Genomic DNA, 15,842 nt, shown 5'->3' on the forward strand with positions numbered 1-15,842 from the left:
GATTGCCGTAACCCAAATGGAAGCCGTCCTGATGCATCATCTCACTTGTATTAATATTAATTGTGTTGCAGATTATGGATGAAACCCAAACGCAGATAGCTTGGCCGTCCAAGCTGAAGATCGGAGCCAAGTCGAAAAAAGGTGAGAATGGCTCCTACTTGACCTCTCACATTTTTTTTTCTTCATCCGGATATTTCACGCAGTGAAGTCATAAAATTAGCGAGAAATGTATGCCCTGTAAATACAGTCCATAAAACCGTTCCTTGAGCCAATTTGAACATATACACTTCCTGCTATGCTTCATTCTGCGTAACTGCTAAAAAAAAAGCATACATACGTACTCTTTCTTTCACCAATCAGAATTAAAATGTCACGATGTAGCTAGCCGGTTTTTAGCTGTAGCTTTCTGCTCACATGAACGATAGCAGGAAGTAGCCGATAGCTAGCGTCTGCTTTGCTGATGTCACTTTTTCAGAATTGGAATTCTTTCTTGAAATCGTGACATTTCAAATTCATCCTCCAAGACATCGCTATTTTCCCATTAGCTAAATTAGCATTGCGTTTTTGCGTAGCTACTGATTTTACTTATTTTTAATAGTTGGATGGGATGAGCCTTTTTTAGTCTAGTAGTGGAGAATTTGACATTTCACAGCAGCAAAGTGATGAAAGTAAGAGGAAAGGAAGAAGTAGAAAAACAAAATACAGGAGCTGCTGTAAAGGCAGCCACTCTCGCGGCGCCATCTTCAAGTCAAAACAAAATAAGAAATAATGTGACACGAAACAGCCTTTCAATCTTAAGCATTTTCTGCACCCTCTTCGTTGTATGAAGCAGTTCTAAATGAAAGGGGAGAGGATCAAAGCCTCCTTTTCACCAGTGGATCAGGGACGTCATGCTGAAAATATGCACACGCCTGCTATAAGCTAAGTTTTGAAAGCAAACACGAAGCTGTAGCATCCATTGATGAAAACAGATGGTCTCATATCTCCCGTCCCATGTACTGTAAATTTGCTTCAATTCCAAGCCGCGACAGTTCCACATATGCATCGGCGTTCTGTGCATTGGTTGGCACGGGATAGTGGCGTTAACTCCTTCACTGCCGTTCTCAAGTTTATTTGGGAATTTAAAAGTGTAACATGGAGCGCCATTCCCGAATTTGTTCGGGTTTTGTTTTTTTCAGTCTTGGGTGCCGATAGAGCGCTGGTCAGAGCTCTGGCAATGTTTTTTGCCTTCCACGAGGCGACAACCTTTACCTTTTGTCCATGGTAGCGCTTTGTTACAGTTTCAGCTGTTGTCAAAGCGCTATCAATCGAGATGTATTTTGTACAGCCGCCCCCATTTCAAAATCGGATAACTCCAGAGGCATTAACTCTTTTTTTTCCTGATGAAAGAAGAGAGTTTGGATCCAAGAGTGTCTTTGACTCCAGATAACCTGCAACTTGTCGTAAACACAGCGTCATTTCCACCAAGCGCCCCGTTGTTCATACGTCAGTTGTTCCAGTGCTCTGTTCCTAATAAAACACGACGGAGCTCATCCAGTGGGCGTGCCTATTAGCCTTGTGGCCACGCCCACTTTGTCATACGCGTGAAGACTGCTAACGCGAGCCCTCGGGCCAGATATGCAATCCGACGCCATGATGTCACTTCCTGACTCACTCGCAATGGACGTCTGTGAAAATGACATAAGACGTCGGCTCGCACAAATGAGTCGCCGCCGCCACCTGGCACGTGTGTGACGTGTGCAAAATTGACCTTTTAAAGCACGCCGTGAAGCGTCGGCTGTTTTCCGGAGTGGCGTCATCGTCCCTGAAACAGAAACAGAAACAGAACGCACACGAACAAGCTTGAAAGTGGCCTGATGCAGCATCTGGCGCTTAACAGTCGTCTTAGCTGACCGGAACTGGATCTTAGATGTGTTCCAAAAGTCTTTTTATTACAGTAAAGTCTCGTTATATGGATATTCTCGGGAGTCGGAAAAAATAGCCATATAACCGAACCTGCGGCATGTAAATTTTCTCCTTCCGTTCATAGAAATAGTATCGTAATAAGCAGTACGATCGATATAACCGATATCGATATAACCAGACTTTACTGTATTTCAAATATCGATAAAGTGTTACCTTGATTTAGAAGGATTACAGATTTTTTTAGATTAGATTAGATGATTACATTTCACAGCAGCAAAAACAAAATACAGGAGCTACTATAAAAGTCGGAATTCTGAGTTAAAAGTGTAAGGCGAAAAGTGTGTATTCCAAACATTAATTTCCCATAGGAAACCACTAAAATGAGAATAATAGTTCCCAGGTCCCCATAAAACATAATTGTCTCCTAAATAAGCCTTAAAACCACACAAAATATAGCTTATTTTATGTATAATATAAGTACTATAGTCTTGTAATTAAATGAATACACTGTACTATATAATAAAGCCGTTTTATTGACCTTTGTGATGGTTGTTGATTTACAGTACAGTGATACCTTGGTTTACCAACTTAATTGGTTCCCAGAAAGTGTGTGTAAGGTGAAAAGTGTGTATCCCAAAAATTCATTTCCTACAGGAAACCACTGAAATGAGAATAATCCGTTCCCAGGTCCCCATAATACACAATTGTCGACTAAATAAGCTTTAAAACCACACATAAATACCTTATTTTATGTATAATAAATGCACTATAGCATTGTAATTAAATAAATAAACGGTAATATATAATCAAGTCGTTTTATTGACCTTTGTGGTGGTTGTTGATGTAGTTGCCTCTTGACAATATCCGAGTGAAGTTGCCATGCTTTCTCAGCGATAATACCCTCACACACTGTCCCCTGCTAGCTGCTTTTAGTTAATCCAAATCAACAAAAAAGCAAAAGTATCCATTCGATCACGAACCACGTCTGCTCTGAGTGCACTCAAAGAAAGCGAGTGTGGAAAACTAGTCCGCCATCCACGGTGGCGCTGTTCGACCGTGTAGTTTAGTGTTCTTCCGCCGAAAACTTGTCCGCCAGCCATTGTGGCGCTCCGTGTGTTTCCTGAAAACTAGTTTGTATGCCAAGATTATATTCTCGCAAATTTAATGTTCGTAAACTGAAACCTAAGCTGAGGTATCACTGTATTATTATTATTATTATAACTATTATTATTAAAATAAATGCATACATGGAAATCCGTAACGTCCTCAACTCCGAATGAAATGTGTGAAAAAACATGGCGGCATCCCTGTTCATGCGTGAAAAGACGGCATTTTTGAGTGCACTTTTCATCCGAGTCATGAGCTTCTTTGTGTGCCGGACTGAAAGCTCTCACCTTCTGCAGCGTCGACGTCTGCTCTTATATTTGTGTTTGTTTTTTCTAGCTGTTGCGTGTGCCAAATTAAGCTGTTAGGTGCACATTTTTTACACCCCCCCCCCCTCCCAAAAAAAAGCGCCTACGCCACACTTTGCTTGAAAAATGCGGGGGTGTTGTACATCCCAACCAGGCCGGATAATGTTTGCCAGATGTGCTCTGCAGGTTACAATGGGGACACTGGACGAACGCCCTCTAACGCCTAAATGGGGTATTACATCCGTTTATTCCAAGCTTTGTCATGGAGGAATGTGAAAACCTTGTTTTTTTTTTTTGGTCATGTTTTCAGGCTCTCTGTTTCCATCCACTTTGGAATTCCGTCGTCATCGACAAATTGTTCTGCCCCGCCCGTAAACCGCCCCCCCCCCCCCTTTCTGCCCCGCTTTCTGAGCTCAAAGTGTAAACATGCGCTGGAGAGGTCCACAGAATACAGAATCGACGTTGAAACAATAAATGGGATTACGTGCGGCTTCTTTGACTGTAAATCTGAGATAGTGCAAGCGTTGTAGGAGGCGACGGGACGGGGATTACTGGAAAGGGGTCTTTGAGATCTTCCTCAAGTGTATGTAGTCCGCAATTGGCTGTGTTTGATTTCAAAGATAGAAACATGAGCCGCCGTAGCTTTGTGCGCATATGTGATAAGAAAGCGGTCTGTGCAAGCATCGTTTTTGATCAGTATACGGAGTCCTCGTTTTTACGCCGAGGCTTCAGGGTGACGCAATAAACTAGTTTGCGTTAAGATGTCACGCCGCCATGTTTGAAGGCACTCATTGGCAGCCATCTTTCGGTTTTGTGTCGAAATAACCAATGCACAGAACGCCGATGCGTATGCAGAATGGTCGCGGCTTGGAATTGAAGCGGATTTACAGTACATGGGGCAGGAGATGTGAGAAAATCTGTTATCGTCAATGGATGCTACAGCTTTGTGTTTGCTTTCAACATTTAGCTCATAGCAGACATGCACATTTCACCTCAATGTCCCTGATCCACTGGTGAAAAGGATGTTTTGATCATATTCTCTTTCATCTAGAACTGCTTCATGCAACAGGGTTCAGAAAGTGCTTAATATTAAATTGTGGTGTCATTGTTCTTTTAACTTCAAGATGGGGCCGCGGGAGTGGCTGCCTTTACAGCAGCTCCTGTATTTTGTTTTTCTACTTTCTTTCCTTTCGTCTTGCTTCATAACGTCCGTCGCTGCTGTGAAATGTCAAAAAGGCTAATCCAATCCGATGCGAAATGTAGCGTTGACGGAGATTGCTGGGCTCCTTTCTTGCCACACGAGGGAAAACATGTCAAAACGATTCGGCCGGGGTTTTCTATTTCTTTGCAGCAGCATTTTTTTCTTTCGAGGGGGAAAAGTACTTTCTCGGAAGGCCAGAAATGGTTCTAAATATAGTCAACCGAATTGCAAACTCTGTAAAACTGCCTCTACTTTTGTATATTAGCTCATCTGCTTGTAGCCAGTGGTGGACCGTCTGGGCCTGCAAGGCCTTCTCTGCTGGACTCAAAAATTCGGAATGACAGACTGACATTTTGTCCATGATTTTTTATGAAATAAATTCTAAATTGTCTTTCAGCTTCCTTTCATTGCTTTTCCGCTGTTGCATTACTTCCTGACTTGTGTTTTCGCATTTAACCAATCACATTTCAGCCATTATTTGTTACTAGGGTAAAAAATCTACCTGGACGCATTCGCAATCAGTTCTCTGTGCCCTCGAGCATCAAATAAATATCGATCAAACTGTTGCTTTCGTTCTTTTTTTAAGTTTGTGACACAAAGGCCTGCGAAAAGTGATTTCCTGGCTAACGCTACCATCTAGTGGACTTGTAGTAAATCACACCATACTTTTTATATGAGCCACAGTCACAACTAGAAAGGTTGTATAGTCATAAAATCATTATTAAAGGTTGGATCGAATCGGACATAGCACTACTGAAGGCCTAGGTGTCAAATGCAAGGCTCGCCACTAATTGTAGCCATGTTGTTCGGTGAAGTTGTTACCCATTGTCCTAAGCCGCCCTTTTGTTTCTCTCTCGCTCTATCTGTCTCACTCTCTCTGTTTATTTTTGTCTTTCTCTCTGTGTGTCGCTCTGTGTTGTGCAGATCCTCACATCAAGGTTTGCGGCAAGAGGGAACACGTAAGGGACGCCAAAGAAAGAATCATGTCAGTGCTTGATACAAAGGTAAATATTGTGCTGGACGCATATTCGGATACTGTGTTTTTTTTTTTTTTTTTTTTTTTCGTCCAATCAGATTTCAGCCTTTTTTGTTGCCATGCCAATCTAATCTGCTTTTAGAAGCAATAGTATTGGTTCGTGTAATTTAATTTTTAGATATATTTTTTTCCTCGTGAGGTCTTTAACTCATTCTCTGCCATTCATGAATGTATTCAATAATATGACGTAGGGGGCCATTCCAGAATCTGTTCGGGTTTTGGTTTTTCTTGATAAAGCGCTGGTCAGACCTCTGCCAATGTTTTTCCCTTCCACAAGGGGGCAACATTTGCCTTTTGTCCATGTTAGCGCTTTGTTACAGCTTCAGCTGTTGTTAAAGCGCTGTATGAATCAACATGTATGGCATTGTGTTTTGTACAACCGCCCCCATTTCAAGCTCAGATAACTCCAGACCCAAATAACTTAGGAATTAACTCTGTTTTTTTTCTGTTGAAAGAAGAAAGTCTATGGTTTTTTATGCTGAAGAGAAAGAGCGCAATTGCATCACCTGGGCGACCGCCCGGTGGCACCCAATGGGGGCAGCCACTCATCCGTGCAACTCCCAACGGTCAAATAGGGCAAAGAGCGGGGGGGGGGGCTCGGTGGTCACTTGACATGTTTGGCAAATAACATATATTCAACATAAATAAACTCTTATTTTGTGCTAATGAAATGCTGCTAGCTTAATGCTAACATATCATGTACTTGTACTGTATGTAACATTCAAAATATGGATATGGCACTTTTAACGTGCTATGCTAATGGACGACCATTTGGTCCCGGCTGTGCGCAGAGCAACAGGGTGACGCTGAAAATGGACGTGTCGCATACGGAGCACTCGCACGTGATCGGCAAGGGCGGCAATAACATCAAGCGGGTGATGGAGGAGACGGGTTGCCACATCCATTTCCCCGATTCCAACAGGAACAACCAGGCGGAGAAAAGCAACCAGGTGCGTACGTCATCACGCTATTTTTTTTTTTACATTTATTTATCAATATGTATTTATGTATTTCATTTATTTATTATCAACATCTATTTATTTATATTTGTATTTATTTATTTGTTTTTTTTATTTATATATTGATATGTATATTTTTTTATTTATGTATTTATTTATTTATTTATTTATCAATATTTACTTATTTTTTATTACCAATATCTATTTATTTTATATTTATGTATTTGTGTATTTATTTATTGATGCATTTGTGTTTTTATTTGTTTATTTTTTATTTATCGATATTTATTTATTGATATTTATTCATGTATATATTTGTGTGTTTGTGTATTTATCTATTTATGTATTTATTTATTTATGTCCATATTTTTGAGACACAGCCAATCGGCTGCCGAAGTTCGAGATCTTATGTGCACGTTAGCAGGGTGGCTAGCAAATTAATTAATGTAGATTAATTAGTTGGCTGGTTGGTTATTTATGAATTATTTTTTTCCACGTGGAAATCAAGTCTGCCGATATGCGATGATCTGAGCATGTTGTAACCATTTTGGCTTCATTTTCACCACGTGGCTTTCTTTGTCACGGTCAACAGGTGTCGATCGCAGGGCAGCCGGGAGGCGTGGAAGCGGCCCGGGTTAAAATCAGGGTGAGTTGCGCAGCGCCACACTTCCGCTGTGGAAAACATCCCATTGGACCACGTCCGTCCGTGTCGATTTGCTCTCAACTCACTTTCTGAGATCATTTTTTGGATGAAAGTTGGCTTTCACTCAAATTGCACGCTATTCTGACTCAGCTCTTTTTTTGGAATTTTTTATTTTGAAAGAAGACATGTTGGATTTTTTCCCCCCATCTTTTAAAGCACTCATGCTTTCAACTTGTAAGTGTACTCCAGCTTACGCTCGCTTGTTAGCGTAAAGCTGAGGGATAGAAAAGTCCTCTTTTTCTTCATTGATTGGCCCGGCTGTGTTTTTTTTTTTTTTTTTTTTTTTTTTTTTCTCCTCTTCCAAAAGTCTCGATTCCCTCCGAGCGCAAGTGCGGAAGCGTGATCCAAAACCGTGGCCGAGCGAGCGCATCTGGGATTGATCAGCCGAGGCATTTGTTTGGCGGCGACGATTCACGCCTCTTGCCCTTCAAACCAAACCAAAGCCATCGACAGCCGTGCAGATGTTTGAAGAACGTGTCTGCGTACGCCTTGAGAGGGAAATCGAAGTTTTTGGCCTGAAAAAAACCCCAATTTGAGGGCATCCCAAGGCTCACCGTCCGTCCGTCCGTCCGTCCGTCTTTGTTTGCAGGAGCTGCTCCCTCTGGTGCTGTCCTTTGAGCTTCCCGCCATCATGCAGTCGGACCCGAGCTCGCCCGGCGTGCAGGCCATCTCGCAGACGTACAACCTGGCCGTGTCCTTCAAAGCCCCCACGCGGCTGTCCAGGGCCACCGGCGTGGTGCGAGGCTCCCAAAACAACGCCAACGCCGTCAAGGTGAGGAGTGAGCGGGCCGCCCAGGGCTGGCGTACTCCTTGGAGTAAATCAATCAACCACTGACTGAAGGACGAACAAAGTCGTTCATGTGATACTTTGATTAACTAATGTATCAACTAGCTAGCTAGCTAACTATATAGCTAAATAACTGGCTACCTAACTAGCAAAAAATCTACATAGCTAGTAGCTAACAAGCCAACTAACACGTACCTAAATAGCTCACCAAACTATCGAGCTAACAGCTTACTACCCAACTAACTAACTAATTATCTAGCAAAGTAACCAACCGCCTAACTAGCTAGAAATCTGGATAGCCAACTAGCTAGCTAACAAACCAACTACTTGGCCAAAGCGATCATCTCACTTCTCATCTGCAGCCATTTTGGCTCCTCCGCGGCCGTTTCCACGGTAATGCGAAGGAAGCTAGCTCGGCTACTGAGCCCACCAACGCTGGCAGCATTACTGAACGCACACACACACACACACACATGAAAAAAAAAACCCTCCCGATTTGCCAAGAGAGTGCTGAGAGATGCTGGGTTAGCATGAACTACGCTACGTGGGCGTCGCAACTCTTCAACTTTGTATCTTAGCCCACTCGTACTTGAGCCAGAAAAGCGTCCTTCTCCGCGCCACCTTCCGAAAAAAGGCGCACTGCTTCAAGCGTCGGGGAGTTTTCCCCGTCCGTCTCTCCTGCCAAGAAATGGCACCCAGCGTCAACGCCAGGCCTCGCCGGCGAGTGCTTTTCCCGCCCTCTGAGTAGATGTATATTTATTCATCTTCGCTGGCGTTAAATCAGGCGCGCGTGTTTAGCGAATGCCTTCCAAAAGCGGCCAGTTTGCGGCTAGGTCAGAGCGGGTGAGGAGGCCAGACGAAGGCCGACGTGATTAGCGGTACGTGCCAGCGCTATTTATGCGCCGCTGCCAGACCCTGAGAATATCCTAGCGGCTTTCCAAAGCCGCCGCCGCCGCCATGTGCGGAGATGGCTTCCCCCTCTTTTGCATCATGGCAAAGACCAAGCGAGAACTCCAAGAACCATGCTCAACCCAGAGTCGCTCCATTTTCTCAAGGATGGATTAGCTTTCTGGCTATATATTTGCTATCTATTAGCTATCTGGCTGGCTATTTAGCTATCTAGCTGGCTATCTATTAGCTGTATAACTAGCTGGCTATCTAATAGCTATCTATTAGCTAGCTATCTAGCTAGCTTTCCGTCTATTTGAGTTACTTCCTGGTTGAGTGAATGCTGGCGCATGTGGCTGCCGCTGCTCACCCACAGAAAAACTTATCCTGTGACTGTAAAAGTGACCTTGAGAGTTTTGAAAGGCTCTTAGAAATGAAATGTATTATTATTAGTAGTAGTAGTAATAGTGCCAACTAGTGGTCTATAGTGAGATTACATCCAAAATAAACAGCGAAGAAGATAAAAATAGATTCAATGTGGCTAATAATTTTGAAAGGCGCTTAGAAATGAAATGTGTTATTATTATTTTGAAATAAATGATGATTGCAAAACTTTCTGATTATTGCATCTAGTGGTGTACAATGAGATTACATACAAAATAAAGGAAGGAAGGAAAAAAAATACATTCAAACTGGGTAACGTCATGTTTTAAATCAATAAATCATAATGCAAAACAGTCTGAACCATTAATAATAATAATAATAATTATAATAGTAATAATAATAATAATAGTACTAAAATAATAGTAATGGTAATAATAATAGTAATGGTAATAATAACAATAATAGTAATAGTAATGATAATAATAATAATACATTTTTATTTCTTAGCACCTTTCAAAACAGTCAAGGACACTTTACAGTAATGTGGGTTCATGTAGTTTTGACCATTTTGTATTATTATATTATTGGTATATTATTATCATAATTTGATTTGATTTATATCTATATTTTTGCCTGTTTTTTTTCCCCTCAGCGCGGCACAGCTGTGCTTCTGGAGCACTTGGCGGGCAGCCTGGTGAGCAGCATGTCGGTGAGCAGCCAGCTGGACATCGCCCCCCAGCACCACCTCTTCATGAAAGGCCGCAACGGCAGCAACATCAAGCACATCGTCCAAAGGACGGGGGCACAAATCCACTTTCCCGACCCCAACGGCGCCAACGGACCGCACAAAAAGTCCACCGTCTACATCCAAGGCACCATCGAGTCGGTGTGCCTCGCACGCCAGTATCTCATGGTGCGTAGTTTGCTTTCAGAACGCCGACATTTTGTTTTTGTGCTCACGCGTTGGTACGACATGGGGATCCATTTTGACCGTGTACCCATTCCCTCCGTCGGTGTGGGAGCTATAATCATCATCATCATCATCATCATCATCATCATCATCATCATCATCATCATCATCATCATCATCATCGTAGAAGTAGTAATAGAAGTAATAATAGTAGTAGGAGTAGTAGAAGTAGTAATAGAAGTAGTAGTAATAATAGTAGTAGTAGTAGTAGTAGTAATAGTAGTAATAATAATGGTAGTAGTAGTACTAATATTAGTAATAATAATAATGGTAATGATGATGATGATGCTACTAATACCACTACTAATACCTCTACTAATACTAATAAATTTCATTTTTAAGCGCCTTCAAAACTCTCAAGGTCACTTTACAGTCACAGGATAAGTTTTTCTGTAGGTGAGCCATGGCAACCACACACACCATCGTTCATTCAACCTGGAAGTAACTTAAATAGATTGAAAGCTAGCAAGCTAGATAGCTAATAGCTACGTAATGATAATAATAACAATAATAATAATAATACATTGTATTTATAAGCCTTTCAAAACTCTCAAGGACATAGCTAATAGCTAGCTAGCAAAATAGCTTTAACCAAAATGCATTGATGTCGTCCAAAAATAAAATACAGGTAACATCCGAGTTACGACCGGGTTCCGTTCTAACAAAACAGTCGTAAGTCAAACGGTGGTAAGTCGAAATCCATTCAAAATGGATGAGAAGGTTTCTTCAGCCGTCTCTGTACTTTTTCAAAAAGTACAGACGACGGCTGAAGAAACCTTCTCATTGATGGATGGACCACTCCTGTACGACTGAGAGCTTACACAGATCCATTCAAAATGGTCGACATGACATTTACACGACAGAATAGTTCGTATACGCTGTCAATCTGTCGTTTTTAAGCAACGTTTTCTATTGAATACTATTATATCCCAAACTGTTGACAGTTCATTGATACATTTTATAACTTGTAGTGTCATTTTTATCATTTTATATTTCATCTTGGTATGCGAGGGATGCGCGGCAGCGGGATGACAACCGCCGTGACCTTTTTGGGCTTTGGGAAGAACCTTGGCTGGCGTCGCGTTAGCTGCGGTGAAAACGCGCTGTAACTATTAAGCTGCCGCATAGCCCGCTCCTTCCACGTTTTGACTGCGTCTAATGATGATGATGATGATGATGGTTTGCTTGGATTTCGCACCGCAATCCCGCAACAATTTGGTTTGGGTTTTCGGAAGTGCCTTATAGTTGCTATTTTTTTTCAGGGGTGCCCTTGAACCTGAGACCAAGTCCGTTTTGGCTCATGTTAACTAGTCCATCGTTAGCCAAACCGCTTATAAGAGCCATTTTTTGACGAGAAGGCTATGCTGAAAAGCCGCATTTGTATTCCATCGTTTGTTGATACCTATTGATTGGATTGGATTGGATTAGCCTTGATTAGTTTTATAGTGGAGAAAATTGGAATGTTTGTCAAATGCGCTCAATGGAAGGAAGTCATTTGAAGTCACTTCACCAATGGTGAATGGTGTCGGTTGTCCTTTAACAAATACCAGAGCAGTTGTGGTGACTGAACATGCCTCTCTCGTGCTTTGGAAACTGGAGACGCAGCAACAAGAAAAAAAAAAAATGTGGCAAAAGGAGAGCAGGCAAGGCCGAAGGAACCAAAAAAAAAAACCTAAAAGCCTAGAAGAAAGACAGAAAGGCCTAAAATAAAACATCAAGTGGACGTCGTAGAGGATGGGAAGTCTTATCCGTAAGAGCGTACTTTGTGATTTGGGCCCCCCAAAACTTCGATCTGGAGCCCGTCAGCCGCGGCGCGACTCTGCCGCTAATTACATCGACTCACAAGGCGAGCGCCGGCCGACCGAGCGGCCGTGCGGCGCTCGGCCCCAAAAATATCAACGTCTGTGGTCCTGCGGTGGTGATAATGTCAAGCATATTGCGCTTGGCAGAATTTCCCCAAACTCCAAAAAGTCCACCGCATATTGATTTGATTGTTGTTTTGTACTTACTACCGCTAATCTACAGGTGCTAATGCTATCGAGGATTTATGCTGTTGCTCCTGAGAGATATACCGCTCGATATAATGTGGGCAACAAACTTCACACTGGCTACTTATCTGTTTGTATGGATAACAAGCTAGAAAGCTAGCTAGCTAGCTGGCTACTTATCTGTTTTTAATGCTAGCTAGACAGATAACTAGCTAGCTAGCTGGCTACTTATCTGTGTTTATGGATAGCAAGCTAGAAAGCTAGCTAGCCTGCTGCTTATCTGTTTTTAATTGTATTATTTATATTCTATTATTATAGATGTCTGATTGTGTATGTTTTTCTTTGCTTTCAGGGCTGCCTGCCGCTCGTGCTCATGTTTGACATTAAAGAGGAAGTGGAAGTGGAGCCTCAGTGCGTCACGGCCCTCATGGAGCAACTTGATGTCTTTATCAGTATCAAACCCAAACCGAAGCAGCCTAGCAAGGTACGATCGTCGCCATGGCCGCTTCAGACGGACAAACGACAACATTCCGTCTTGGGAAAAAGAAAAAGCGCCTCGCGGCTCATATTTCAGTATGTGAGCAAGTTAAAATGGAACAGAAAGGGAAATCAAAGGGACTGGTGCCATTTTCACTCAACGTCTGCCGTCGGAGAGCCGCAGTCTGTCCTCAAGCCGCACGCCACGGAAAGACCGGCGGACGCCTCCATTTTTTTGCTCTTTGTCTGTTGCTTACATTCTTCGTTGATTGCCATGTGAAATTCTAAGTGCTTTGTTTTCATATGAACAGCAGGCAAACATCTTCCCCCCGGACGGAGCCATTTGTACTTTGCTATCAGAATCAAAATCATCGTGATTGGCCAAGTCCAGTGGTACCTCGGTTTACAAACCCCTTGGTTGACAAACTTTTCGGTTTACCAATGTTAAATTTATGAAAATTTTACCTTGCCATACAAACTATTTTTCGGGATACACACGGAGCGCCACAATGAGTGATGTGTCGTTCGCGAACGAGCCCATTCTGCAAACAACAAAATGGCAACCAACTTGTTTTTGCCCTCTATTCCCTTCCCCCAGTCTTCGGTTAAAGCCTCATGATTGGTCAACAACGCAGCAGTCGGGGGGGGGGGGGGGGGGGGGGGGGGGGGGGGGGGGGGGGGGGTTAAACCTTAAAGAGGCAGGCAGACGAGAGAAAATGAATAGAAAACACAGTGAAATTTGGACTCATTTCAACTTTGATAGTTCAAAAGCGGAGTGTAGACTGGAAGGTTAAAATATCCCATCAGTCAGGCTCCACAAATAACCCGCACAAGCCATCTGTACACTTGATGCAAAAAGCTATCAACCCAGCTAAACAGAACACGATTGATGAGGAACTGGGTAAAATGATCGCAGAGAAAGCACCTACAAGGGATCATTCCTCAAGATGGTGAAAGAAGAACTCTACGTTCCTCATCAAGTGTTTAATGCTGATGAAAGCGGCCACTCCATTCCATCAAGCCATCAACGACCATCACAAAGGTCAATAAAACCACTTTATTATAAAGTACAGTTTATTTCTTTAATTATAATAGCATAACACATTTATTATACGCAAAATAAGGTATATTTTGTGTAGTTTTAAGGCTTAGAAAATTAGAAAGTAGAACATGATGTTTTGTGAACGGATTATTCTCATTTCAATGGTTTCCTATGAGAAATTAATTTTTGCCATACACACTTTTCGCCTTACACACTCTGTGTGGAAACCAATTAAGTTGGTCAGCCAAGGTATCACTGTACTTTTTTTCAAGCGGGTCCGATAATTGCTTCCGTGACTTTTTCTTGGGTGACGACGTGAAAGAAAGCGTGATGTGCTTTGTCATCCTTCCAATGTTGCTCCCTCGCAGACGGCGTTTGTCATTGTAATGTCTCCTTAATTCCCCTTTTCCTTCCTTTCCATCTTGTTTGTCCTCCTCTTTTCACTCCCTCCATGAGTCCGACATTCCCAAAGCCTACCCGAGCCGCCTCCCACCTTCCTCACAAACACATTGGAGCATTCATTTTCTTGGCCTTCGCCTTCATTTTGTTCTCTGTCTTCCAGTCCGTCATCGTGAAAAGCGTGGAGAGGAACGCGGTGAACATGTACGAAGCCCGGAAGTTCCTGCTGGGTTTGGAAAACAACGGCGTGTCGTGTTACTCGCCGTCGGTGGCCGTCAACGCGGCCCCCGACGGGCCCTCGCCGTCCCTCATCTGTCCCGTCGGCTTGGACATCTTGGCCTCAGCTGGTCTGGGGCTCAGCAATCTGGGTAGGAAGAAGATACGGAATGCAAATGGAGAACAATTGCCGCGAGGGGGTTGTCATCAAACTGAAGTGTCGCGGCTCGGAATTGCAGCGGATTGACGTGAGACGATTTCTTTCGTCAATGGATGCTACGGCTTCGTGGTTGCTTTCAACATTTAGCTCGTAGCAAACGTACGCGTTTTATCATGATGTCCCTGATCCACTGGTGAAAAGGATGCTTTGATCCTCTCCTCTTTCATCTAGAACTGCTCCACGTCACAAAGAGGGTACAGCAAGTGCTGACGAATGAAGCCATTTTTATTCTAAGGCGACCATGAATGTTTACAAATTCCACAAAATATCCGAAAAGCATTATTTGTATGACTTAGAAAGATATTTTTGGAATATGTCGGCAACATTTTGAAAAGGTTGCACTTTACTATTCTTGGCTGTTATTTTAGTCCGTCTCAGTCCCGTGCGTTCCCTGTTTAAACTAAAATGAATTTTACAAGCTGGCTTTTCCTGCCAAAAACTGAAAGTGGGTGGGAAAAAGTCCATTTGAAATGTCAATAAATCAGCCGCTTGAAAAATATATCATCATAATCGTAATAATAGCCTTTTATGCAGGTCCGTCCGGTGCTGCAAAAGCGGTTGAAGGTTTTGCCGGACGGGCCCACATCCTGGACGTTCGTAATTGCTGCATGCTTTCCTTGCTCAGATTACAAAGCAGTCTGCCAAGGAGAGTCCCGGAGCCAAAGTAGTCCCCCCCCCCCCCAACCCTGGCCCCCTTTTACCAAAGCCGCAGACCCGCGTCTTTGCGTTTTTAGGGCACATTGTCGCAATAACAAGCTCGCCTTGGCTGATTGGTGGCTTTTGTCCGCAGGCTTCCTCGGTGCGGCGTCCCACTCGCTAGCCAACTCGGCCGCCCCCAACGGCATGGTCAACAGCCTCAAGTCCTCCATGAGCCCCCTGCAGGCGCCCCCGCCTTCGCTTTGGCCAAGCTCGCTCGCCAGCACCCAAGGTGACTCACGCGCGGGATAGGCCATCTTTGCAGCCCTTTTTTTTCAGAGCCGCTTATCTTCTCAAGTGTGGCGTGAGGACACCCTCAACCCCTTGCTGGAATCAAATCCATGACTTTTACACTGTGAGGTCGATGCGCTTGACACAACTTTTTACAAAGTGAAATCCAGTTTTGGTGGCAACTGATTAAGTAAGGCAAAGGTTTGGCACATCCGGTACCTTTGAAGTAACAAAAAATCTATTTTGACTTGAAAATGGTCCAAATATGCACATTGATATAGTTTAATTATTAGAGCTCATTTATTACGTTTTTATGAGTTTCAGTCTG

General features: G+C 43.1%; 1 protein-coding gene across 2 annotated transcripts in view; it reads left to right on the top strand.

Moving 5' to 3' along the window:
- bicc1 (BicC family RNA binding protein 1) overlaps positions 1 to 15,842 on the top strand; it is a 40,659-nt gene that overhangs the window by 16,251 nt on the left and 8,566 nt on the right. For both annotated transcript variants that reach the window (XM_089012759.1, XM_089012760.1), the window contains 9 exons: positions 72 to 141; positions 5,443 to 5,522; positions 6,346 to 6,504; positions 7,106 to 7,159; positions 7,806 to 7,988; positions 9,928 to 10,188; positions 12,586 to 12,717; positions 14,315 to 14,519; positions 15,378 to 15,515. In XM_089012759.1, the coding sequence (XP_088868885.1) occupies positions 72 to 141; positions 5,443 to 5,522; positions 6,346 to 6,504; positions 7,106 to 7,159; positions 7,806 to 7,988; positions 9,928 to 10,188; positions 12,586 to 12,717; positions 14,315 to 14,519; positions 15,378 to 15,515 (1,282 nt within the window). The remainder of the gene's footprint in view (positions 1 to 71; positions 142 to 5,442; positions 5,523 to 6,345; positions 6,505 to 7,105; positions 7,160 to 7,805; positions 7,989 to 9,927; positions 10,189 to 12,585; positions 12,718 to 14,314; positions 14,520 to 15,377; positions 15,516 to 15,842) is intronic.

Source organism: Hippocampus bargibanti, linkage group LG13 (assembly GCF_051943395.1).
Source record: "Hippocampus bargibanti isolate YZ-2025 linkage group LG13, ASM5194339v1, whole genome shotgun sequence".
Lineage (NCBI taxonomy): Eukaryota > Metazoa > Chordata > Actinopteri > Syngnathiformes > Syngnathidae > Hippocampus > Hippocampus bargibanti.